The following is a 26,895-nucleotide window of genomic DNA, read 5'->3' as shown; positions in this document are numbered from 1 at the left end:
GCATGAGGCAGACCTGTGGTCTGACCCAGAGAAGCCATTCCTGCTGTGGTACACTATAGGAAGGGCTTCCTCAGGTCAGACCAAAAGTCCTGTGGCTTCTACCCCAGTGCTGCTCTCCAAAGTACATGAATGCCTTGGTTGACTGTCACATCATAACGTGTCCTGAAGCAGATGCAAAGCTGGGAAAACTCAAGTGATTTTGGGAAGCATAGTGAAGGTTATTAAAACACTGGAAAAATAATCCTGCAGTGAGAAATACCAGCATCTGTAGTTACCCTGCTGATAATACTTCAAAGTTGCCATGATCACTTTAGAAAGACAAAACATGTGGAATGGTATAAAAGGAAGTACTCTGTCTTGCAAGTTGATTTTCAGGGTTACAGCCACAGAGCTCTGAGCATGCTGATTAAAAGGGTGTGCCCCTGGCAGCAGGTGCTGGGCATGGGCAGCAGTGCTCAGCCTCTTGCTCTGGCACCTCTCGTGAGGGGTGGGTGAGTGGGTGGGTACACGTGTGTGCACACACCTGGCAGGGGCAGGACAGCTCTCTCTCATGGGTGCCAGGGCTCGCTGGGTTTGCATTGTCTTCTGCTGTTGTGTGGCCTGAAATAGTTCAGTGTGGGTGAGTTCTCCCAGTGTGTCACAGAAGTCTCAAGCCTGATGGGATGCAAAGGGGCAGCAGGGTGCTGAGCACAAGAATGCTGAAGGAGTGAGAAAATATTTCTGTAGGTGGCTGACATCCTCACATGCTGGATGTATTTTAATGAAGTTCAGTGCTGTTTGGGAACAATAATCCAGTGCATGCATTGCAAATTTTAAAATGTGATTTACAGGAGCTGCACCAACCATAGATTTTATTCAACCTTTTTCTCATTTTCTAAAGTTGTTTTTTACATCAAGTCTTGCTGAGACCAGCCTTTAACTTAGTAGTAGATACCATTTCTAAATTTGGAAAGATCACTCCACTGATTTTAAGCTTGTCATGCAAACAGTAAACTGTCTAAGCTTTTCTTATCTCTGTATTTATAAAATAAAGTTTTAAAACTTTGTGTTCATAGTGCACACAGTTGATTGATGTGCCTGGCTGTCGCTGGCAGGTCTGCCTGGGGTGGCTCCCTCCATGCTGGTTCTTGCCTTTTACAAGAGATAGAAAATAGCCAAAGTTTTTTGTGCTGGGGGGAGGTAAAGTTAGCAAGAAACACTTCTTTCTCATGCTCTTCTGAAGGCAGACACCTTCAAAAGAGTTTTAAATGTGTGTGGTTTAATATCTTATGTTAGCTAAAGTTCTCAAAGGGTTTAGTTTATCTTTAAGGAAAGCTAGATGCTGTTCCATTCTTAGGGAAGCCCAGGGGTAAAAGGGCTTAGGTTTAGCCTACTGTTTGATGGTGCTAAAAACAAACCCAAACTCCTAATGTTTATTGTTTTGGGGTTTTGAAGGTGTGGTTTCTTTCTGTAAAACTTTTAATATTAAAGGCCCAAAAGTGCTATCTGTACAGATGCTATGACATGGAATCAAGTACACAAATGCAAATGCCTCCATAATTATTTACTATTTCTAGGGAGCATGTGATAAACCAATCTTTTTTAATTTCACTTTGGCTGCCACATGTTCTTTTCATTCCAAGCCAGTGAAAGTGGATGTCTTTCATGGCAGATTCAGGAGACTCTACAATCTTTCATCTTCTTGTTTGGTTGCTGGAAAAATTGACCGAGCAAAATGGTGAAGAAGTTGAGCCAGCAGTTGCCACAGTGACAGTTGTCCAATATAAATATCTTACAATTCTTCTGTTTATCATCTGTTTTCAGGGCAGTTTAAGCTGCTGGAACAAGACCGAGATATTAAGGAGCCAGTGCAGTATTTTAACAGTGTGGAGGAGGTGGCTAAAGCATTTCCTGAACGAGTTTACGTCATGGAGGAAATAACATTCAACGTTAAGGTAGTCCCTGAATAAATATTTGTCCCTGTCTAAATGATTAACTGTTGCAACTTTTATATACATGGCAAGTGAGCAGCAGCGCTGAGTGGGAAGTGTGATTTTTGAGACAAACGAGCCTTTAGTGTTCCACATTTGGTGATGGTGCTCTTTGGAATCATTTCTGCAGTCTTAAATCAACATGTCCTCTAAGGGCTCTCCTGCCCTATGGCACTTTGGGGAGCAATCCTGATGATCCATTCAATAATTCATCTAATTAGGATGCTCCTGCCAGATTTTAAACAAATGTTGTTTGTTGCCCCCTTCCTCCTCCCCCTCCAGCAGTCTGAATTTCATTCTCTGCTAAGCAGCAGCTGCTCAAATCCCTCTCCAGAAAGCCTCTTTCTCAGAGAGCATGCAGGGTGAAATTATGAGGTTGCTTGTCTCAAAATTACTGCAGCTAAATACCATTGTGAATAAAATAACAAAAAAAAAAAAAAAAAAAAAAAAAACCACACCAAAATAAAAAGACACGGTTGTTCTCTGTGTGCATGTGTGTATGTTTGCTTGTGCACAGCTCTTAGGCTCATGAAAGGGTCACTGATCCCACAAGAGTGTTTGCTATCACCAAACACTGCAGTGCAGTGGCATGAAACAATGAAGACACAACTTGTTCTTCCTTGTCCTGCCTACACGTGTGACACTGCACAAGGTAGGTCAGCTCTGCCGTGAGAACAGAGTGGTCTCCAGGCTTATCTGGTTGGTTTGAGCAGCAGCACCATCTCAGACTGGTAGAAGAGCATCCTGCAGCTGGTGTGCAGTGGTGGAGATACACATTGTGTACCCTGCAGGGGAAGCTGGCTAATACTGGTGGTGCAAAACCAGCCTGGAATTTCCTGGTCCTTTGTGTGTCGGGTTGGGCTTTGTATAACAACCTCTTAATGGCTTTTTCCTCTTTCTTGCACTGCTACAGTTGGGAGACACCAGCTACTTCACAGTTTTTATAGGTGTGAGTGGAAGAGCTCACCAGGTAATTTACTCAGTGACTAAGACTCACACCTTGCCAGACAGTAGGTTGTTTTCATTTGTGCTCTGCATTAACCTGAGCCGGTAAAACAGAAGCTTTCATGAATGAAGGCTACATGAGAAAGTTGGAGCACTTCTTTCTGTATCTTTAGGCAAGGGAACGAGAAAATTTTATCTCTGCTCTGTAAAAATGCTTGTGACTGCTAGCCTTATCCAGAGCTGTGCTGTTATTTCTCTTTTGATCAATGACCAAACCAAGAGAATGGCACAGTAGAATGTGCAGCTTTGATTTTCTGGTGCAAAAAAGTCTACAGGCCTGTTAAAATGTAAAATGCCATTTCTTGAGTTTATCGTGAGTGGTTTTAAAACTCTTTTTCGTATGTGGCAAACTGAGAAATAAGCATAGCTTTCTGTTAGATATCAAATCCATTTTTAAAAGGTTTTATAGTGATACACCTTAATGTAAATAACAGTAGTAATAATCCAGGTTTAACCTAGTTACACAGTTGTCTTGGCAGTATTCCTCTTGGCAGTTTTTCCAGTTTCATAGAAGTCTATTCCAAGGTTATCATCTTCCAAAAAATAAATGAACTTAGCAGGATTTATTAAAGTGTTTAATAACCCTTTACATGCAAGAGAATTACGTACGCTAAAATTTTAATATAGGAGAGATTTTGTCAAGCTGATTAGAGCAAAGGGAGGAATACTAAGTACAATTGATTCCTGTCCAATGTTGCGTGCCTGTTTAAATTCAGAAGAGAGTATCAGAAGGCAGCTAATCCGATATAAAAAGAAAAAAAAAAAGTGCCCAAAATATCTGATGAAGCACTTAAGATGAGAAGGAGCTCTGAAGTCTGGGAATTCTTTCTTGTTCCAAACACTCAGGTCTTCAGTGGATAATTTTTAAAGAAGGAGCCTGTAGAGTTCCAAGGTGACCAGACAGTCACAGAGTTCTTTTGTCTTGTTGAGGTGTGCCTGCATGTGCCAGTACACCATGCTTATGATTCCACTTGGTGTGAACCTTGCTCCTGAGTGTAAATCCTTGGCAGTTCCAGCAGGATTTCACAGCTACCGCTGCCATTCTCCAAACTGCCTTCTCGCTGAGATGGGCTGCGAGATCATTTCCAAGGAGCTTACTTTACTTTGCTTCTTGTAATAGTTGATAAAGGGAAAAATCAGCCACCTTACCCTGGCAAAGCAGGGGAGATGGTTCTCCTGCCATCCCTGTGGTTTTGCAGCTGGACAGGCTTTCGGGGCAGTGTCCTGAGGCAGGGGGTTGAGGACCTGTTTGAAGAACAGCTGTAACACATGCAAGCAAATGCCACTAGGAGGGAAAGGTGGAATCTTTTCAGAGACTAGCAAACAAAAATTTTAGGTTAAATGAAACGTTTGTAATGGCTAAAAGTACTTAGTAACTTTTTTGTCCATAAGTACTGCACGGGATACCCATTTGGTGGTTTTGAGTGGTGGCCTACAGCATCTACAGGCACAGTAATTTAGAGTGTTCTGGGCATAAGTGAATTTCACTCAGTCAATAGTTTAATCTCTTCCTGATCCAAAAATAGAGGCATTCTGTCCTTTCTTCACTGACCAGATAGGTGAGAACCTTTTTTGTATTAGTATTCAGTGCATAATTGAAAAAAATTTTCTTTATGCTACGAAATCATGCTACAAATATGAGTTTTTTTTATTTTCTATTGCTAGGAAGAAAATACTAAGAATGTTGAGCTACCCCAGGACCCTGTCTTTTGCTGAAGCAACAGTAGTAGATGTCTGCTTTCAACTGCTCTGGTCTCATACATATGGCAGTGTGTACAAACACCCAGGAAGCTATTTACACCAGGTCTTAAAAACAAGACAAGGAACAAACACTGCCCCCCCCCCCCACCCCCCAGAATAATACTGAAGGCAATTCACAAAAAGTTCCCTTAAAAAAGCAGCAGTATTGTCTGATAGATTGAACATTGGACAAAGTAGGAGTTCCTTCACTCTAAAAACCAGCTCACTTAGTGTTGCAGGACCCTTCAGATCTTCCAGAATAACATTTTTATTCTGAAGACATCATTTGGTCTCCCTGGAGAGTCTGTGAAGCTGTTTGCAGACACTTTCTAGAATGAAGAAATGGGTTAGTGAATTAGCTTTATAACGATTCTTTTCTTACCTATCAAAGATATTGTATGACTGGTGTGAGCTTTCTATACCTGATTTGTTCATACTTTTTAATGTAATCCTCTTTTCACAGTGATTTAACTGTGTTGGCCCACACAATGTGCATTTTGGCAGAAAGAAATCTGTAGTGAAAACTTTGCACTTTTTTGTGTTTTTTGGTGGTTTTTTTTTTTTTGGCAGATGGTAATGCAGTACAGTGGAGCAAAATTGATTTCCTGATTGTAATTCTAGTGCCTCTGATAAATTCACCCTGAGTTGCCATAAAGCACATATACAGGAGGCTGTAACTTACAGCGACATTCTTAAGTGCTGCAGTAGTGACTTCCTTGAAATGAGGTGCTGTGTAGGTTTTGGCTCCGGACATTCAGGCAATTCATGATACTTCACCTCAAGAATTAGTGCTTTAGTGGCCTTGTGGCTTGATGCCAGCCTTACAAAGCAGCAAGAGTCAGCTCCAAGCAGTTTGGGTTTTTTCTTCTTTTTCCCCTTTGCCCCCGGTACACACAGGCTCAACACCTTGGTGTCTTGCGTTGGCATTGCAGTCCTGTGGCTGCCACTTTTCCTCCTGGAAAAAGATGGGTGGCTTGAGTAAGAGAAGCACTGGAAGCAGAACTGCTGCTGCTGCATGCCTCCACTGAGGTACCTGTGTGGGGTCCTGCTCCAAAAGAAGCCTGGATGGCAAGTGCCACTGCCTCGGTGGCTCCTGACGTCCCACATAAAGAGAGCTCCATGTTACAGCTCTGCAGTGTTACCTGCCACATTTTGGGTCAGTTTTAGATCACTGATTTATTTGAGACATTCCTTGAAGAGGACTGAAGCCAGCTGTTAATGTAGCAATTAGGCAAAGTTCCTCTTATCCCAGAGGGAAATACATGTACGCTAGCATGAAGACTTTTACTTGCTGATCCTGTCTTGGGAACAGACATTTGTAAAGGAAAAATGGGATACAATCTCACTGAATTTAGCCAACTTCCCAAGTGTTTGCTCTTTTTTCTTTTTCTGCTTACAGTTCTTCTGAAGATGCTGTTTTACATTTTAAAAATCTTTTCCCATTTTTGTGACCTGTAAAAATATATATATCTCTCTAATATATATGATCTATTAAATATATGTGTAGTGCTACAATTGATCCCGTGGCTCTAATAGTACAAACCATATGCTGTAGCTATGAATCAGAGATTTCACAGTTACAAAGAGCTCTAACAATAAAAAAAAATCCTAATTGTATTCTTAAAGTGAATGCAATGCTTGCATTAATCTATTAAAATCTAGCAGGTATAGCAACCAATATAAAGCCACAAATCATTTTTATAAAGGTGTTTTTATGTGTCCAATTAAAGACTTCTGCATGGAACTATCACAAATTAGAGCAATTGGAGTCCAAGACAGCATATTGACTCAGGTGTTACCAAAATTTATTATTACTAGTTAGCCTTTCCTTAAGCAAAAGGAAGATTATACCTGAGCTTTTCCAAAAAACAGTTTCCTAAATAATCATTCATTACTCTTCTGATGCCTGTCTTTTGCAGGACTTTTCAATGGCTTTTCAGTGTTACTAAAATTGCATGAGTCTTAAAATATAAAATATTATAATGACTTAGACCACTGCAGTTTTGCAGTGTGTTTGGCAAGCTGTCTGTATGCCTGTAAACTTTCTGGTCAGCATCCTGGCATCAACAGTGAACAGGGAGTGTGGATTAACAGCTGGAAGTCAGAAGGGAGAAGGCAAGTACAACAGGGAGGAAATTCTAGATCTGTGGGTCTTCTGCATTCATAGTTCAGCTTGAATATCTACTGCTGATTCCTAGGTGGCATTGGGAGTGTAGTGTGGCAAGCACTGCCTCTTTCACAAAGCTGGGATCACTGGTTATTCTCACCCGTTACCAATGAAAATGGGATGAGAAGAGCAGAAGAGGGGCAAGTGCAAAGTAAAACTGCAGGAGTTCTTACAGTGCACGAAACATTGTTGGTAAAATGTATAAAGCCCTCCTTGGATATGTGATGCAGCAGAGTGAAAGCCTCTTGGGTGTCTTCTGCCTTCTGTAGTGTTACATCTTTTCCAGAATTATTATGAGACTTTAGGAGTTTACCACAAAAATGTATGATTATTTCTGCACTAGTCTGTGATCTGGACCACCTTAACTCTGCCCCTGTGCACTGCTGTCCTGAGTCCATCATATACCAGGGATATGCTGTGTCACATACACCAGCTGGAACCTGCCACTAGCATCTCCAGGTGTCTGAAGAAGTGTAGGGCTCTGCTACACCCCACCAGCAACTGCATTGCAGGAAGCAGAGGGAGCCCAGAGAATGGTCTCAGCAGGGTTGTGAGGATGCAAATCCTGCTGGGTCACTGCTGAAAGCTTAGAGGGTAGAGCGAGATAAGGCTGGTGTGGGACTACCCCTTCTGCCTTCTAGGAATAATTTATGACATGCACTTTCATGTTGTCTATAAGTGTACTATTTGGCATAGAACCATAGAATCATTTAGGTCGGAACAGACCTTTGAGATCAAATCTATCCATTAGCCCAGCACTGTCAAGTCCGCCAGTAAACTATGTCCCCAAGTGCCACGTCTTCACATCTTATAAATGCTTCCAGGAATGGTGACACAACCACTTTCCTGGGAAGCCTGTTCCAGTGAATGACAACCCTTTTGGTAAAAAAAAAAATTTCCGGATATCCAATCTAACCCCCCCCCGGTGCAACGTGAGGCCGTTTCCTCCTGTCCCATCTGTTCTTAGGAAATGCTCTGCATGACTAATTCCCGGGCTTCTGGAGGCCCTGTGAAGCTCACCAAAGGCAGTGTAAAACCAAGCCAGAGTCCACGGCTCTTTGTTGATTTGTCTGTAAGTTTTGTGGCTGTTGATAAAGTGAAATGTTTGAACAAGACTGAGCAAGTCTGATTTTCATATGTCATTGCTACAAGGGCAAAGTAAGGATCATTTTGCCTAATGATCCCTAGCCTTTGTAATCTTCAGAACAAAAGCTGAGCAGTATCTGTGCACTGTTATGTTTTTTGAGATATATATATATATATATATATATATATATATATATATGAAATGTATGGTATATATTTGTTGCCAATATGCTGGAACACATATTTACCTACCAATTTTAAAGTATAAGCCACCCAGTGGATCTTAACATCACCATAAGTAGAATTTAGTAGGTAAATTTCTGAGGTCTTAGACTTTTAATTTCATGTTTTCAGTTTTTATTATAATCTGGCACAGCAACTGATACCCTATAGTTTTGTTTAGAAGAAAGAATGCAGAACAGTATTTTTCTCAGAGTGCTAAACTAGAACTGTGGCATCATATTTCTTTTCATAGAATATACTGAGTTGGAAGGGACCCATGAGGAAAATAAAGTCCAAGTCCTTGCCTTGCACAGGATGCCCCAAGAATCACACCCTGTGCCTGAGAGCATTATCCAAATGCTTCTTGAACTTTTGTCAGGCTTGGTGCTGTGCCCACTTTCCTGGGGAGTCTGTTTCTATGCCCAACCCCCCTCTGGGTGAAATACCTTTTTCTGATGTCCAACCTAAACCTCCCCTGACACAACTTCAGGCCTCGAGTCCTGTCACTGGTCACACAGAGAAGGAATCAGTGTCTGCCCCTGCTCTTCCCCTCGTGAGGAAGTTGTAACTGCAGTGAGGTCTCCCCTGTCTCCCCTCAGTCTCTTCTCCAGGCTGAACAGACCAGCTGTTCCTCATATGGCTTACCCTCAGAGCCCTTCACTATCCTCACAGCCCTCCTTTGGACACTCTCTAAGAGCTTAATGTCTTTTTTATATTGTGGCACCCAAAACTGCCCCCGGCACTCAAGGTGAGGCCGTCCCAGAGCAGAGAAGAGTGGGACAATTCCCTCTCGTGCCTGATGCCCCTCAGAACACAGTTGTCTATCCTGGCTGCCAGAGCACTGCTGACTCATGTTCAACTTGCCATCACCCCAGGTCCCTTTCTACCGTGCTGCTCTCCAGTATCTCGTTCCTCCATCTGTACACAGATTGAGGGTTAAATTCAGCCTTATTTCACCTGCAATGATCCTGTGACTTTATTTTTTTTAACAATGCAAAAAATGTTTTCCAATGTCTTTAATTGAAAATAATTTTGTCTTTAAACATGTCGGTTGACTCTAAAAGCCCATTTGCTATTTGGCTGGTTGAAGTGGATGACATCAATAAGTAGCTGCTCCACAAGACCTTCATTGTAAGCTCAGCCGTTTAGTTACCTCTGTGGTTTCACATCTGACCCACCATTTCCTCCTACAGTGTCTTGTTTGTTTGGGAATCACCAGGGAACAGCAAGTTGGCCGAGGAGGAGCTCCCACAGCTGCAGGTTGTGACACCTCCCTTGCTCCAGACAGTGTCCCACAAGTAGTGAGGAAAAGCTGTGATCGTGCAGCATCGAGTTAAAAGTCCAACAGTGTAGCTGGCATTGTCAAAGCAGCCATTTGTGGGGCTTGTTGATTCTAGAAACCAATATTCTTAGCGAAAACACCCTCTCAGAAAGGGAAGGGGGAGATGGCATGGTACAGGCACAGAGCCCTGTGTGTCCTCAGCCCTTATCAGCCCCTCAAAGGCAGGGCTGTGTGGCTGCAGCTCCAGTGCAGCGCTCTGTGACAGTGTGAGGAGAAACCAGCAATGAAGGTCACGTGGGCCTTATCAGCAAAAGAACCTCCAGTGCTTTCATTTCACGTCATGGTGTTTCAAATGCTGCCAGGCCACTGGAGCAAACTGTGAATGAGTATTATGTACCATAAACCCTAGTGGCTTCCTGGATTAGACCAATTAGTGTTTGTTTAGATAATTCAGGGTTTGAATGACTTCCTCTCCGGAAGCCCCGAGCCTGAAGTGCTAAGGCGGCGCACCTCGCCTGAGCTGCCTGTGCAACTGCAATCCTGGCTTGCAGGAGATAATCACGGCTCTGCAAATACGGAGGGATTGCAGGTCATGTCTTACAAGAGGAAGCATTATTCACTGTGCTTGTCAGTTATTGATTTGCTGGAATTACAGCTTTGCTTCCATGCAGTTATGTGATGATTCCAGGGTTTGAAGCCTGGAGTTTGAACTTCACTCAAGTCCATGAAGTCTTTAGGGGTTTTGGAGGTGAGGAAGGGATATACAATTTTAGCATGTTTTCACTGGCAGTTTCTTTAGTATGTTCGATTTCTCAAATGAAATGGTCTATAACAGACCAGTAGTGTTTATCTGGTGCACTTTCATTTATGAGTAGGGATCTGTTGCTACCAAAGAATTGGGTGGGTTCTGTTAGGTCCCTGAAAAGGGCTTTTCATGTTAAACTACTCAAATATGAGGCAGAACAATCTTGTCTATAAAGAGTTATTTCAGTTGTAAGGAAATAACTTCAGAAGCAAATGAGCCTTGGACATCTGGTTTGTTGGGGGTGTTTTCCTGGTACAATTTCCATACTAGAAACACTCACACATGGCTGTGCATATGTTGTTTAATCTCTTAAATTGCAATTATGATCAAAAAATGAGGAAGGAAGTCTATGACTAGGAGAGCAAAGCAGGGGGGGAGTTAGGCATATGGGATAGACCGATATTCTTGATTTCTCCTTCACAGAATAGATGTCATCTATCATTCCCCTTAGCCTGGAAAAAATTATATCAAAGGGATATGCTTCATCTGTAATGATGAGATCACCTTTTCTGCTCCTCAGGGAGCTGAAGATGGTGAAAGACGTTTGTTTCCCTCAAGAGCCTGGCAAATAAGTTCTAACAAACAGCAAAAACAAAGGTGGGAAAAGATACGCAAGGGAATCCAGACATGGTCTATCATAGCTGTGTGACACAAGTGGCTGTTTGAACTGCTGGGATATGTGGATTTGCCCTTTCTTTAAAAAACGGTTATGTTTGTTCTCATGCCTTCTTTGGCAGTTTCACATGGCTCTTTCCTCTCAAGTAAGATGCAGGAATGAGCTGAACAATTTTAAAAGGTTACCTCCGCTTAAACACCTTGCACTTGACCGGTCAGCTGTTCAAATAAAGCTACTTTAATGTTTTCCAATACATAGTCTTGTAAGTTCAGTCTCAAGAGATTTGATGTGATTTGAAGTATTGTCTTCATTGGGGGAAGACCAAATTTTTTATTATTATTTTGCAGGTAGCTTCAGGTGAATGCAATGAAGACACTGAAGTTTACAACATTACCCTTAGTACCGGGGATGAGCTCACTTTAATGGGGCAAGCAGAAATCCTTTATGCAAAATCTTCTAAGGAGAAGTCACGGCTCAACACCATCTTCAAAAAAATCGGGAAGCTTAATTCAATTAGTAAGCTAGGCAGAGGCAAAATGCCCTGCCTCATCTGCATGAACCACAGGACCAACGAGAGCATCAGTCTCCCTTTCCAGTGTAAGGGCAAGTTCAGCACCCGCAGCCCACTGGAGGTGCAAATGCAAGAAGGTGAGCACACGATTCGCAATATAGTAGAAAAAACCAGGCTGCCTGTTAACGTGACTGTGCCAAGTCCTACACCAAGAAACCCTTATGACCTGCATTTTATCCGTGAGGGGCACAGGTACAAGTTTGTCAACATTCAGACCAAGACCGTGGTAGTTTGTTGCGTGCTTCGTGGAAACAAAATCATTCCCATGCATTTTCCCTTGCACTTGACACTTCCGAAATTTATTCTACCTGACAGCGTGGTGAAGGGGGAGCTGTGGCACGAGCCCCTCATCCAGCACTGGTTTAATATATGCCAGGAACAGTTTGACATAGACGAGTACTCCCGTGCCGTGCGAGATGTGAAGACTGACTGGAACGACGACTGCAAGAGCCCGAAGAAGAGCCGGTGCGCGGGGCACAGCCACGTGCCCAACTCCCTCAGCTACGCGCGGGACGAGCTCACGCAGTCCTTCCACCGGCTCTCCGTCTGCGTCTACGGGAACAACCTGCATGGGAACAGCGAGGTGAACCTCCATGGCTGCAGGGACTTGTGTAACGAGTGGGCCCTGTTCTCTCACGATGCTCTTCAGTACCAGGAGTCCGGGGACAGCAGCAGTGATTACCTTTTCCCTGAAGTTAGCGAAGAATCGATGTTTCTGCCTACGAAACCGGAGCTTCCTTACGAAGAGCTCTGGTTGGACCAAGGGTCTGGAAAGGGTGGTGATCAGCCTCTCTCGTGCTCGCTAAGTGAGAAGAACAAGTGCGACAACTACAGAGGATCCTTCCGATCAAAGTGTGGTACTGCGTCTCTTCCTGTGCCTGCAACTATCGGAACAACGACAAAGTCTTCAGATGTTTCCCTACCTCCACCTCCAGTGCCTCCTAAATCAGAAGCAGTAAGTCAGGGTTATTTAAGTTTGTTTGTTTCCTTTTTTAGGTGGTGAAGAGTTTGCATGCAGATCTTTTTAAGGAATACTTGGTGGAGGGGGGGAAGGGCACACGCAGGGCAAGGGAACAGTCAAACTTCGCAAGATGTGCCAATTCAGCTGGTTTCCTACCGTGTGTAAGTCATGTCTTAAAAATCACAGGAGTATATTTAATATTACTGATCTAATAGCTTAATCCTGACACTTTCAGGTGATACTTATTTTGGGTTTCTTGCTCACACAAACAAGGTCTATGAATAGTTGAGTCACTTCATTCTCTTGCTTTCCACATCATCTCTCCATGTCACCTCAATGTTTTCTCACATCTTCTGTGGCCAGAGTGTATGGGGCATGACCCACTTGGAAATGCCTCAGATTGCCTTAGTGGGTCTTCAATTAACAGGATCTGATAATGAGAACAGCTAGAATTTTTAAAGATTTTAAGTGCTTGTTAATGATTGTCTTCTCTATTATGACCCTATAGCAGACTTGAAGAATACTGTGTCATTGTCCTCAAGGAAACTTTATCAAACAAGACCTGAACTAATCACTCTGTACTGCTTATTGAAAGAAAATATGTTTAAATAGGAGCTCTGCAGAATTGGTAAATGAGCCTTCTGGAGGACTCAGTTGTAAACAGAGCATGTTTCCTGGCCTAAGGTTTTTACTGAAAACTCATGGGAGAAATCACCTCTCCAAATCTGAAATGTCATGGACACTTAGGAGGGAAAAATGCAAATGTATTTTATCAACAGGAGCTTATGTGGACTGGCTGGAGAATCCACTCATGTGGTCTCTTGACATAGTCTTAAGCATTATTTAAGAAGAGAAGAAAAAAAAAAAAAGAAGAAAAAAAAGTAAGAAGATTGCTGCAGGAAAGAATGTCTAGGAATCTTTAGCAAAATGTCAGTGATAACATATATCATGTGAATCTTGGTGTATATCACTGTTTAACAAATTTGTTTTGCAAGGGTTTTTCTGAAATTAAAAAAAACACCATTCCACTTGCAACTCCTATGTTGATTTCAAGAGCATGGCTGTACAGTAAATTAAGACTAATCTGAGACCAAACTGTAGCAAAACATGATGATCCCATACCTTTCCTATTGCCATCTAGCAGTCCAGTAGTGTTGGCTGTAGTCTTGCCCTCGTGAGTCAGCTCACAACCTGGTTGAAAGCTAAGATGTGTTCATTCATGCTGGGTCAGCCTGCAGTGGATTTCCCCTGCAGGGGATGCTCCTGGCCAGGCTCTGCGGTGCCTGGGGAGGTGCAGCGAGGAGAGGGGAGGAGGACACCAGGCAGGCACAAAATGCCAAAATTCAGCCCTTGGACTCTACCACCAAAACTTCCCCAAAAAGCAAATGCAGGAGCAGGAGTGGCCAGGAAAGGCAAGACATTGTGTCTTCTTAGCAAAGTGTTTACATGCAGTGTTAAGTGCAGGAACCCAAGAGGACTTCCTTGCCTCTGAGGTCAGGTATGCACTGACACTTTGTCCAGACTCTTGGACAAGTGCCCAGCAGGACCATATGGAGATGAGGCTCCCTGGCAGCCTACACTGGCGTTAACTGGAGTGGGGCTGGTCCCACCCTCCTCCACGTCCTCCTCCTCCTTTCCCAGACACATCATCCTGGCTTCCCTTTTGTGCTGGCTCTGGCACTCCTGTGCCTGGGCAGGCAGCCAGGTCTGGATCTGGAAAATGATTCGTTTCCTGCTGATTTGTGTGAGCTGAACTGCTTCTGCACAGGGCCAGAGGAGTGCTGCACTGTTGGGGGTGGGTGGTGGGGGAGGAAGGCTGTCCCCACAGCCCTTGTGGCAAGGGGGTGCCGACCGCCTGGGTCATGCCTGAGACATGAGGGTCTCACCCCTGAGCTGTGGGCACTGGGGTGCTGGGAGAGCTGTGGAGCACCTGCACAGCACCCGTGTGAACCCTCGTACCTGGGGAATCCCCATGAGTGCCTTTTGGGGACAGCAGGGTGACACTTGGGGTAGATGTGTATGTTGCCCTTTAGAGGTATTTTGGACAGTGTGCAATTTTGGCATGTGTGCCTTACATTGCTGAGGTAATGTGTGAGTGCTGTCAGCAATTTCAGTGTATCTTTCTAGTCATTTTGGAGAAATAACTTCTGCTAAAGATATTAGCTGGAATTTAGAGGTGGGCAGGGGGTGTAACCCCATTAAAAATAAAACAAAACTAAAAACCTACATTTCCATAGACCATAATAATTTAGACTTGCTTTTATGGCTTCCTGGAACAGCTTTGGAGTGAGTATCAGTGACCTACAGAATTCATCTGTGGGCTGGGGCCAAGGAGACATTTGCATGGTTTCCATGTAGGTATTTATAGAGTAAGTAGATCTCAGGAGCTGCTGGTGAACATGCGGTTTAGTCATCACTCCCTCTAGAATGATATTCTTTAGCATTTCTGTGTAAAGGTTGGCTGGCAGTTGTACTTTTGCACTAAATTTAAGATGTGTGTCCAGGAGCTGTATGCAGGACGGGAAAGGACATCTGGGTATTTCAGAAGCTGTTCTGGTTTTCTTCTCTCCAGCAGGATGAAGCATTGTGATACATTATGTGTATTTTCTAAATACCTTTCAGAAAATCAAAGTAACGTGAAGGCAGAAGGCGGAGGAGGGGTAATAACCTGTGAATTAAGGCCTGTAAATTAGTAATTTCTTCATTCCTCGAACACTAATTTGCATAACATCAGAAGCTGTTTTCCTGATTGATACAAAGCACATCCCTAATGGAGTGTGCCGGAAGTTCAGGCTCCTGTGGGCGAGGAGTAGGAGCTGCTCTGTGTTACACTCACAGCCAAGCTGGTGACAGGGCGGGTTTTATCCAGGCAGCCTCAGAGCTGGTCACTGCAATGGGCACCCGTGATGCCCAGATTCAGCAGTGCCACCCCAGGGCCCAGGTGCTGCTGGCAGGGCTTGGGCTGGCAGCAGAGAAAAGGAGCAGATGTCTTAAAATCAACATAGCACCTCATGCCATTGGAAACGGGTCACCATTCCTAGGTCACAGGAAGGAGGGTTGGAGCACAAGAGAGCTCAATGTCGAATAGAAGTTCCAGGTTGTGCAGTGTAAGTGTTTTTTATCTGTATCTGACAGCCATGTGACATTTAGTGCTTCCAGGGCAAAGAGTATTTCCAGCTAAGAGCAGCAGCCATTGAGGTCATTGTCCTGTCCTGTCACACCGTGGCCGTTCCGCTCATCTCCTGCATTTATTTAATTGCCATTCTCTTGGACCTAGTGAGCATGGTTTTCCTAAAGCTTCCCCTTGCTCTTGTCAGTTTAATCAGCAAAATCTCTCCTTTCTCTTCGTCTGCTGGGTTTCCTGGGGGCTGTGTGGCAGCTGTAAATGTGGTTTTGTGACAGGGACCAATTGGGACTGCAAACAGGTATTAGTTATGGCTTCATTCCGATCTTCAGTCTGGGTCAAGCGAGGGAGTTTGGTACAGTTTGTTATGCCAGCACCTTTGAATTCCTCAGTCTACCAGGAAAGAAAAGCTTTAAGCCTTTGACCATCTGCTGTGCTCCCAGAGCTCCCCTGAATGGTCTCTCTAACCCCATGGATATATATTCAATAGCATTCACTATTAACTTTGCCTATTCTGACTTGGGGGGAGAAAAAGTCTTCAGGCGTCCTTGGGGCACAATATTAAAATGGTTGAAGAATTTTATGCCTGAATTCAATAACAAACATGAATAAAATTGATTCATTTTTTCCCCTTTCCTTGAAAGAGCAAATAAGATCCCTTAGAACAAGATTTATTTCAGTGTTTTATGCTGACGGGCATTTCCTGTAATTTTGACTTGTTTTGAATTAGGGAAAAAATGTACTACAATGTCCTAGTCCCCAGTTTTCCATTTCACTAAAGTACTAAATATGTTGTTGCATTTTGAAAGCATTGAAGTGGATTGCAAAAGGTTGCACATTTATTTTGTTTTTAAATAAATTAAATCACTTTAATTGCTAATTATGTGTTGCAGAACCGCTAAGATAACTTAGTTCTGCAGTGCTGTAAAATTTAAAAATAAACTTCAGCTTTCAAACACAAAAATAATTTCCTTTTTATGATGCATCTAAGACTGTTTCAGACAAGGAGAACATAGAGGTCTCCTCCTGCCCAGGGGCAGGTGGTGAATCGTTAAAAATCCTGCCTGGCAGCTGAATTCTCACCTCTAGCCCTACTAAATAAAGTTGCTCTCCCAAATATGTCCTGTTGAGATTAAGTCCTTAATTCCATCATATTTTTTATGGGGATGGATCCTGACATTTTGCTCCTGCACAGGCATACCACAGTAAATTTCAGGTGATCAGTGCTACAGAGGTGTGTTTTAAGCTGTGAGGTTGTCTGGTTGCACAGGGCAGACCTGTAGGCTGGGTGTACACCTTTCCACTTGTACATTTTGGACAGCCTTATCCTGCACTGCTTTGGCAGCTACAGATGGATTGAAGCTCCTAGTTTGAATCCAGAAACTGGTAAATATGAGATGAAAGTACTGTTCCTGAGGGAGGGAGGGAGGGAGGCTGGGAATCATCTTAGAATTGGATAACTGACTGTCGCTGGTGAAGTAAGTCAGGAAACATCAAAGTATATTGAGATCTTTTCATTACATAAGCTTAGTTTATTACATCTAAGTAAACAACACTAATGAAGTTTAGGTGTGATGAATTGCTCCTTACAGAATGTGTAATATCAGGAAGAGTCTGTCTGATTTTCTGAACCTGGAAGGTTCTTTTACATAGTTTCATTTCTGCTACTTTTTAAATGAGTGGCTATCAAACTGCTGAAATGTGCCCTAAGAAAGATTGCTGGTAGTTCTACCAGTGGCAAAGTGTTCTTTGGATTTCCTTGACAGATACATACTGTTGCAAATGTATATACTTTTTCATTTCTCCCTTCTCCTTCCTTTTTAATTATTTCCTTTCAAAGAATAAGGCAGAACCAGATGTGCTTCATCTGGTTGAGGCTGCTGTTGCCCAGATTTTCTTGCCGCTTGCTTACATGTTCTTCTTCTGTACAGGTAAAAGAGGAATGCAGGCTCCTCAACGCTCCCCCGGTGCCACCACGGAGTTCAAAGCTGTCCTCCACCAGTCCTTCCATCCCTCCTCGCACAGTGAAGCCTGCTCGGCAGCAGACCCGCTCTCCCAGCCCCACTCTGTCCTACTACTCTTCAGGGCTGCACCACATGTATGTGTTTGAGCTGTGGGAGCACCGTGCTAGCAGTTTCTGAGGAAGTTAAATTTAGCACTGTTCTTTTTGAAGGCACTTGTTCCTAAGGCACAGTGCGGTGTCAGACTTGCAGTAAAACGGGCTAACCTGTCATGTTGTTATTAGATTCAAAAGGAAGGAAAGCTCCAGCAGAAACTCTATTTTACTAGATAGGACACAGCAGTTTATGTTAAACATCTGCATGCATTGCTAGAGGTAATATCACTCTCAGGTGACATAGGCTGTCTAGTTAAGAGATCATGTATAGTTCTCCATGTTTATTGAAAGGCTTGAATCTTCAAACCAGACCACCTCAATGCGAGTTTTTGGGTGGGATTTCAGTGCTGCATGCAATGCAGCCAGCTCTGATAATCAGGGACATAAAAAGAGTGTGGTAATCCAGAAATGTGTTGTGCTAACTGTATGGACACCTACAGAGCAGATGTGATGGAGGACAGAAAGGCCAGCAGCCACCGCTGAGTGCTAAGCGAGGTGTAGCAGAGGGGGGGCAGACAGTTTCCACATCAAACACACTTCAGCACAAACCCAACCCACAATCCAGATAATCCACCCAGGCAAGCTGAAAGGTGACAGTAAATTCTGAATTATGTGGCTGCATAGCTTTTCTTAGGGATACGGTGTCTTTCCTTCAGCTTCAGAAAGTATATTCACCTTCTGAAGCCTCACCTCCCTTTTGCCTTGGATGTCTTCTTGCCATTATTTTTGGTTCCCCTTCAATGACACAATTCAACCTGTGTGGATGTTATAAATTCAACCAAAACATCACTGAATTAATTTTAGCCTGGATGCAGTTGGTATAATAACTTAGGCTGAAATTGCCTTACTAAGTTGTACTGCGCTTTTGCAGCTTAGTGTTGTGGATCTGGCAATGATCACTCTAAATTAAGGCGGCTTGCTTATTTTATGAAAGCCTGTTGGGTAGTTCTGTCAAGGTCTACTCCACAGGAGGCTGAGCACAAGACCTCCCAGCTTTAGGGGCCCACCAAATGCTGCTTTCTCTTTGTAGCTAAGAATACATCTGCCTTCCAAAAACTAGGGAGAAAACTAAGAAAACAGAAGTGAAGTTTCTCAGGAATGCAAAAAGTTACATTGAGATGGGGGTTAGTCTTTTCTCCCAACTAACAGGCAATAGAATGAGAAGAAAAGGCCTCAAGTTGCACCAGGGGAGGTTTAGATTGGATATTAGGAAAAATTTCTTCATGGAAAGGGCTGTCAAGCATTAGAACAGGCTGCTCAGGGAAGTGTTGGAGTCACTATGCCTGGAAGCGTTCAAAAAAAGTGTAGATGTGTCACCTGGGGACATGGTTTACTGTGGACTTGGCAGTGCTGGATTAATGGTTGGATTGATGATCTTAGAGGTCTTTTCCAACCTAAATAATTCTGTGATTCTATGATATGCCTTGACTTTCACAGTATTTGCATGAAGTTCATCTCCAGCTGGGTCCAGACCAGGTGTCTCCATTTTGGTAGAGCAGACCTGGTGCTGCAGAGGAAGCTACTAGAAAATTGCTATTGTGCAGAGTAACCAGATTGCTTTGCCATTTTTATTAATGAACTTGTTTCTGGATCATAAGGGTTGCAGACAGTATTTTAAACAGAAACAGTCAGTATGATTTCTCCTTATCTGGTCTAAAAATGCCTGATACCTGACTTCAGCTGTATTTGAGGCTTGTCTTGCATCCTTTTGCACTGGGTCACAGGCAGTTCATTTTAGTGGAGGCCAAATAAGGAAGCTCTTCAAAAATGTTTAAATGTTTTTGGAAATTCCATTAATCTTTGAACTCAATAAATGTTCCAGTTCTACTATGGAATTAGAGAACAGAAACGGGATCAATCAAGTTAATTGCTCTGCATTGTTGGTTGTTTACAGCACCTCACTGACTATTGTCTCAGTTTGATGGCTTGGTTTGTGAAAAATGATTTGCACTGTGTGCAATACACCGGTTGGCCTTTAAGCAGCCAGAAATAACTAGTTGATGGTGTATCCCTGTTGAGGGGGCAAAACTCCATGTCTCATATTGAAAACATCCAGCTGCTTTACCTGTCAGACTTGTATTAGTGACATAAACAAAAGAAAAGTTTGGAAGGCACAGAATGGAGACTGAGAGATGGTTAGAAAGAGGGAAACTGCATTTGTTGGGACAGATATTTTCCAGTGATGTAGATTAGGACTGTTTTTACACATCTGCACTTTGTATTTGATCTGGGCGAGTCCAGGTTGGCCTCTCTGATTCACTGTAGGCACACGAGGAAGTAATTTTGTGTCAATCTGCTGAAAACTGTGCTGGTTTTTTGATAGCTCCATTGATCCATTTTGATAGCTTGATCCATTCTCAAGCAGTGTTCACTGAGCTGTCATGGGGTGACTACTGAGTTTTTACTTGAGTAGTGAGTTTTCAAGAGAGAGAGGCAAGTCATTAAAACAATTTTTTTCAGCTGTTGGTTTCTGTCTGTTGTGTTGAGTAAGGATTTTATAAGTCTGCTAATTATTTTTCCAGCGTTCTGGTTTAGTTGACCGAAATTCCAAAGACCAGCACAATCTTTCAGATTTTCTTTTAGTAGGTGGCATAAAATCAGCGAGCATTTGCTTTTGATAACAGGTCGTGTGCTTTTGTTGTCATCTCCATCTCTTGGGAGCACCTGGATGTAAACCATCAGTTCCCTTGGACAGGCCGAGCTTAGTTCACCACCTGGAAGTGGATCCAGGGTAACTTTCTTTAGGTGCCTTTGAAGAGCAAGTGTTTAACATCAAAGCTTTTTAAAGATCCAGACACACCAACAAGTTACTCTGGGTAAGCTTAAAGCCTGATCCTTCAGCATGTCCAGCCAGGTCTGCTTACCCTTCCAGCTAAAACTCTTCCTTTGGCCGTGTCTGCTCTGTACTCTGCCCTGGTTCACATGGCCTAGGGCAGTGCTGACCTGCCCCCATATGAGCTTTTGTGTACCATGACACATCTGTGGTATATATATAGAAAAGTGCTGGATTAGAACATCTTTCTAGCGTATGTGAGACTGTTTCTTATCCGTGGTGGTATCCCTCAGGAATTCAACAGTGAAAAACTTTGTGAGATGACACAGAACTGAACTGAGGCAGCAACTTTTTTATGAGCTTGAAAAAACAAGACATGGGGCTTTTGGGTATATCAGCATCTTGTCAGGCTTGTAGGAGGGGTAAAGGATCTGTCAATACATTAATTCAAACATGTTAATTTAAATGTGAAAAGTTCTGCTGGAGGAAAGAAAGTGATGGACACCTTCTATCAGATGATTTATGAGTTTATTGAAATGCCAATTTTTTTTCTTACTAACAGCATCCTTTCTTCTTTGTTCCTTAAGTAATGTCACAGAGAGCGACAACACCAACCCGACTGAGAGCACACCTGTTTCCTGCTACCCATGTAACATGATGAAAACTGAATCCAAAGAGCCTGAGAGCACAATGCCTTTGGGAAGCCCCTCAGCTGAAGCTCTGCCTTTGAGGTTATCTTGGCCAAACCATTTTTCAGGAACTGCTGAAGGCTTGAATAGGAGTGATTTCCTGCTTGATCCAAGCAGGAGCTACAGTTACCCCAGACAGAAGACTCCAGGTACGCCAAAGAGAAACTGTCCAGCACCTTTGACTTTTGACTTCGATGGATGTGAGCTCCCAACAGGGTACTCCCCGCTGACTCCAACAGAGTTCACAAACACCATCTCCAGCTGTCCAAAGTCAGCAAGTTACTCTCTAGACTGCACTGATGAGAAAACTCTGGGAGTCAGCAACACAAAGCAGAGCCATTCGTGTCCTGCCTTACCTCCTCGGGCACCGAAGTCAAGCGAAGATAAGACAGTTACAGACATGTGTCCTTTGCCACTGAAAATAGATGGTGCCGAGGAGGAATCAAAAGCTGGCTCTCCAGTCGTCTTGGAAGATCAGTATCTGGCTAAAAAGGGCATGCAGGATACGTTCTCTGTGTCTTACCCCTTCTCATCTCCCCTCCACCTCCAGTTAGCACCAAGGTCTTGTGGGGATGGCTCTCCCTGGCAGCCACCCACAGACCTTTCTGGACTCTCGATAGAGGAAGTGTCTAAATCGTTGAGGTTTATTGGTCTGTCAGAAGATGTCATATCATTTTTTGTCACAGAGAAGATCGATGGCAATTTACTGGTTCAGCTTACAGAAGAAATCCTATCAGAAGACTTCAAGCTAAGCAAATTGCAGGTTAAGAAAATATTACAGTTCATTAATGGCTGGCGGCCCAAAATGTGATGCTGGCTAGTTTTTAGTGAAACTGCACTTGATACATTTGAGCTAATACATCACTTCCTGTTTTTTTGCACTAAAAATTCTTCTTGTAAATAGTAGTAGAAAAATTCTTACTATGCAGATAAACATTTTTCAGTGGTGAATGGACTTTTTTTTTCTATGTCAATAATTAAAGGTAGAGAATCTGCAGAGGTGTGCCTTTGTGCATCCCTGAACATTCAACAGCTGCTAAAACCAGGACACTAAGGGAACTTTGACTCCATAGTCTGTTAAGACTTAGTCGTATTTATTACTGAACAATTTGATGCTGAAAGACACACACCAATCCAGTTTACAGTTTTGTGTTAACTGCAAAAAAATATATTTCTTACGGGATTATTTCTGTTCACATAATATTTGGCAACATGCTGTGACTTGCAGATATACAAAAGCATTGGTTTTGACACTACATCTGAAAATGTTAAGAATTGCTGTGAAGTGCCACTAATACTCTATTCTTGCAGCATTATTTTTATTAACAGTATCTTCCTGACTGTCTGTAACGTGGATGCATTTTCCATGTTACTTTGAGCAAAAAAGAGTTAAATGTTTTTAAACCAGGAGTCAAGCTTAGCTCGTTGCCCAGAGGGGAGGGAGAAGGGGGATTTTCTACTGAGCCACTCTGCCCTGGCCAATTAAAAGTTTATGACCTGTAGATTTCAAAAGTTGCTTTTGTAGTCGGATGACTGGAGTAAATAGCATGACTTCTGGTCGTGCAGCTTTCTCGTGGGAAAAGCAATTCAGTGCACAGGCTCTTTTCTCAGCAGATCCTGCCTGCTGCAGCAGCCTGCTAGCACAGCCCTTGCAGGAGCCGTGCTGTGGGGAAAGGTAACAACTCCTTGTGTTTCTTCTGCTGCTGTTCTGATTGTCTGAAAATGCGCTTGGTCTGCTCTCCTCTTCCTGCGGTCAGACCTGTGTGGGAAGGTGATGGTGCTCCTGTGTCATGCCTTTGAAATAAAGTGCTGGCAAGGTGGGAGGGATCGGAAACAGAGCATGGCATGCTGCTGAGAATGGGCTCAGGGAGGTTTTGGGCCATGCCACAGGAAATGCTTGTGCTCTTTTCAGTTCACCTGTCTTGTTTGCAGTGGGCTAGGAGGATGTGGGTGTCAAAGTGGGAGGGGCTGTAGCATCAAAGGATGTGCTAATTCAGTTGCCCAGCTGCAAAAACTCACTGCAGTACATGTCACATGGAAGCAGCAGTTAAAAGGGAGCACAGAGATGGTAAGTGGGCATTAGTCTGCCCCTGGAGACCTCTCAAATTTAACTGCTCAAAAGGCTAGGAGTAGCATTAACTTTTGATCGTCCTTTGTGGATTTCTTGTAGTTGATAGAGCTCTCTGAAATGTGTCTAAATAACCCCAGGATCCCCCTGCCTTTATGTACTGGATTTGTGGAGGTCCTCAGGAGACAGTCTGTGTTATCCCTTCCTCCTCAGTGCACATGCCCAGGATCCTCAGGTGATCAGAGCCTAGGAATGCTAGAGCAACTTTGCCTTCACTTACTGCTGAGCAGAGCCCTGGCCAAGAGAACACCATCACTGCCTTGCTTACCTTTTTGATGTGTTAAAAAATATCTCCATTGGTGGGGCATGTAGTTGAGAACAGCAAGAGGAAATACAGAGCAGAGACAAAAATGCTAGTGTTGCCTGTTTTCTCAACCATATTGACTCATTAAAAAGAATTTATTAGCAAATAGAGCTTTCTGTTGTTGGGACACATTTCATGTCATGTCGCCATGCAGAAGCCAAGATGCATTTGTCTTCCAGCAATGCAAACCACCAGTTCCTAACTAGAAAGCAAATCCCAGTTGTTGTGGGTACTGTAGAGCCAACAAATATCCCAATAGAAAAACCCCCAAGAGTTTATAATCTTGTTTTTCGTAGTGTATTGACTTTAAGCAACAGATCAATAGCTTTCTCCAAATGCTTTTTAATTAGCATTCTAAAATATTTTCGCTTCAAATAAGGCTAGAGCAAATTCAGATACTGTTCAGATGTGTATGCTTGTTGGTAGACCACATGCAAGTCAAAACCAACTCACTTTTAAACCTCGCTGTGTCAAATGAGTGTTCAAATATGAAAGGGCCAAAGCTTTAATATCAGGTACTTGCCGTTGTTTTGCTCAGCTTGTTAATTCTAGGTAAAAGACCCCATAATATCTCAAAAAAAAAAAAAAAAAGAAAATATTACAGTCTTGGTAATATTATAATTAAATATTGCTAATACCCCCCAGAATATTAACATCCCTGAGAAAGTAGTTTTCTTTGACTGTGGATTCATACCTATTCGATTATCTCTCTTTACCTGCTTGAAGTGGTTATTCTTGCAAAAAGACTGGTGGAATTTGCATTCATGACCATGCTGCATTAACATCCCATGTGCATAAACCAAAATAGAACTGGCTCACAGAAAGGCCTAGAAATGTGCATTGATTGCAGAAGCTGAGCCTGTGTGCCAAAGTACAGCTAAAACCTCTAACTGCAGACTTGCTATTGATGGCCTTCCAGTTGTCTCATTCTGCTTGGCACTGCTTACTTACTTTTATGCATAATGTATTAGCATTTAACTTCTTCTTTTGCCCTTAGCCACTCATCACCTTCACTTTCCAAGCCATTTTTGGGGATTTAGGTGTTCCTAACATTTGTGTGCTGTGAATTATACGGCTCCGGTGTCAGTCTGCCTTCTGTGATACACAAGCTGGACTGAAGTGTCTGCTCTGGTGAAATCAGCAGGGTGGTGAGCAAACTGGGTATGTGAAGTGTTGTGGCTCAGCCTTTGGATCCTAGGTTATGGAAAGGGGTACCTTTCAACTGGTAGCCAGGCTATGGCAACTCCCAAGCACAGCACAGAGGTCAGCAGTGGGGAAGACCAATCTGGTTTTGGGCAGTAGGGCAGTCCAGCCATGTTGATGGGAGTTGTGTTGATTGTCTTTAGGGCCTGAGAGCATTGATCGTTATGCCAGAGTGGGCCTAAAATCATTTACTTTTTAAAGGCAGTCCACTAAAATAGGCCAGTCCTAACCCTGGATTTCTTTCCTCAGATTAAATAAATGTAAGGCCTCTGGTGCTTACGTGGTTATCAGTGTCTGAGCTGTGTGTTATCCTTGGGGTTTTTGTTTGTCTGGGGGTTTTGGTAGCAAAAAACACGTCATGTCATTCTGTATGGAGCTGTCTCTCTGTCCTGCACCAGGAACCACATCCTTTCTATGCAACTGTCATGTGTTGGCACAAGGACTGATGCTGCCTTCAGCAATGAAAGCTGGATTCTGGCATGGGGGCTTTCCTGGAGGTGGACACCAATTTGGGCAGGGAAGGGATGGAGAGGAAACTTGAGGGGAAATGCTAGTTTCTTTCAAGTGCTCATTGTGCCTAGGATGATTATTCTTTGTCTTGCTGCCTGCCTGGCTAACCAAAGCTGTGTTGACAGCAACTCAAAGTGCATATTTGCATTCTTGTTCTTGCCATATTGTAAAAATTGCCTACGGCTAGAAACTTAGACGGAAAACATTTGGTCCATCCAAAATTAGAAGGGAAATACATTTTGAAGTGTTCCTTTCAGCTAGAAGCAATGGTTAGAATTTACTGTGTATTTTCTAATAGAACAGGTTTACTTGCCGCTTTAAAGAATTTTGTTCCTTAACAACAGCTTCAAGAGAAACAGCGTGATCAGCAAAGCTGCCTGAAAACGCGCCGTGTTTCAAAGCTGTCTATAAATAATCGTTTTCATCTTGAATCAACTTCCTGGTTGTCCCCCCACAAAACAAATTGTGCTGGCACCAGCTCTTGTGTGCTTCCCAGCGGGTTGCCTGCCTGTAACACAGGCCAGCCAAGTCCTGCCTGCAGGCCAGGCAGGGGCTCACACCATGGTACTTAACAGCCAAACACCAGCCCTGTGAGAGGACTACAGCTTAGCCCAGCTCTCCTGGCTCCTTCTTCTGATGCTCTGAAATTGCAGCATTCCTGTAGGCAAACCAGAAGGTACAAATGAAATCCTAATAAGCAAGAGGGTCGTCTTTTTTATTTATAGGGATGGCAGGGCAGTGGGGAAATGCAGGCCCCTTGTTGAGACCTAGCAATAAATGACTCTCCCTTTTGTTATGTCTTAAACTCCTGATAGTCCAGGAGTTATTCAGACTTCACAATTTTTGTGTGTAATAACCAAATTTTCAGTGTGAAAATCTGCAGAGTGTTTCTCTTGACTTGGACAATCTTCTGAATTGTATTAAAAATATGTTTGTTCTTAGCTCTTTAGATTCACTTTGGGTATGTCAAAAAGTAACACTTGGGGGAAAAAAAAAAAAAAAAAAGAAAAAGCCCCAAAACTTTGGCTTAGTACATTTCCGTTATAAAACGAAGCATGGGTTTTGTGGAATTCTGTGCTGTTTTGGGCTTTTGTGTAAAAGGCTGGAGGCAGATTGTTATTTAAACCAGGTGCAAATAAATACCCCTGTAATGTATATGAACAAATTTAAACTGCATATTGTAAGTATATAAACTGTATATTAAAGACACTATTTTCATGATACTTCAAATGTGTACAGATTTTGTTGTACTAAATTGGTCGGGTTGCATGTATTATATAAAAAGGTTGGTTTTCATTTAGTAATCTCACTGACTTATCCTCTTGCTCATCTCAGTATAATTTGGAAATAAGCACTTCTCAAATAGTGAATTTCTCAAAGTAAGATTGGGATAATTGAGAGGAGTAATCAGGCTTTTGCATTTAACCTCTCAAGACGTGTTACTTTTCCCTGTCTTGTAATTTCACTTGTTCCCCTTCAGCAAGCGTATTGAGCTGTGTTTCCCCAAAGAATTTGTTGCCAGACAGCTTGCCTGTCTCTAGCAGATGTTCACCTAAAATATTATTTTCCCAAGCCCTATTATCTTTGTTTTGGAGGAAAGCATTCCATTATAATTTGGATATG

The 26,895-nt window shown here is 42.9% G+C and overlaps 1 protein-coding gene across 2 annotated transcripts in view; it reads left to right on the top strand.

Annotated features, from left to right (window-relative positions):
• Positions 1-26,495, top strand: part of GAREM1 (GRB2 associated regulator of MAPK1 subtype 1) — a 101,711-nt gene extending 75,216 nt beyond the window's left edge. Inside the window, exons 3-6 of one of the 2 annotated variants that reach the window (XM_059859990.1) lie at positions 1,804-1,934; positions 11,241-12,419; positions 17,481-17,647; positions 21,026-26,495. In XM_059859990.1, the coding sequence (XP_059715973.1) occupies positions 1,804-1,934; positions 11,241-12,419; positions 17,481-17,647; positions 21,026-21,938 (2,390 nt within the window). In that variant the 3' untranslated portion in view covers positions 21,939-26,495. The remainder of the gene's footprint in view (positions 1-1,803; positions 1,935-11,240; positions 12,420-17,480; positions 17,648-21,025) is intronic. The other variant, XM_059859999.1, reaches the window with a different exon arrangement.
• The last annotated feature ends 400 nt before the right edge of the window (positions 26,496-26,895 follow it).

This window comes from Haemorhous mexicanus, chromosome 1 (genome assembly GCF_027477595.1).
Source record: "Haemorhous mexicanus isolate bHaeMex1 chromosome 1, bHaeMex1.pri, whole genome shotgun sequence".
NCBI lineage: Eukaryota > Metazoa > Chordata > Aves > Passeriformes > Fringillidae > Haemorhous > Haemorhous mexicanus.
Note: the sequence above shows the minus strand (reverse complement) of the source record. Positions and strands in the feature narration are given on the sequence as shown.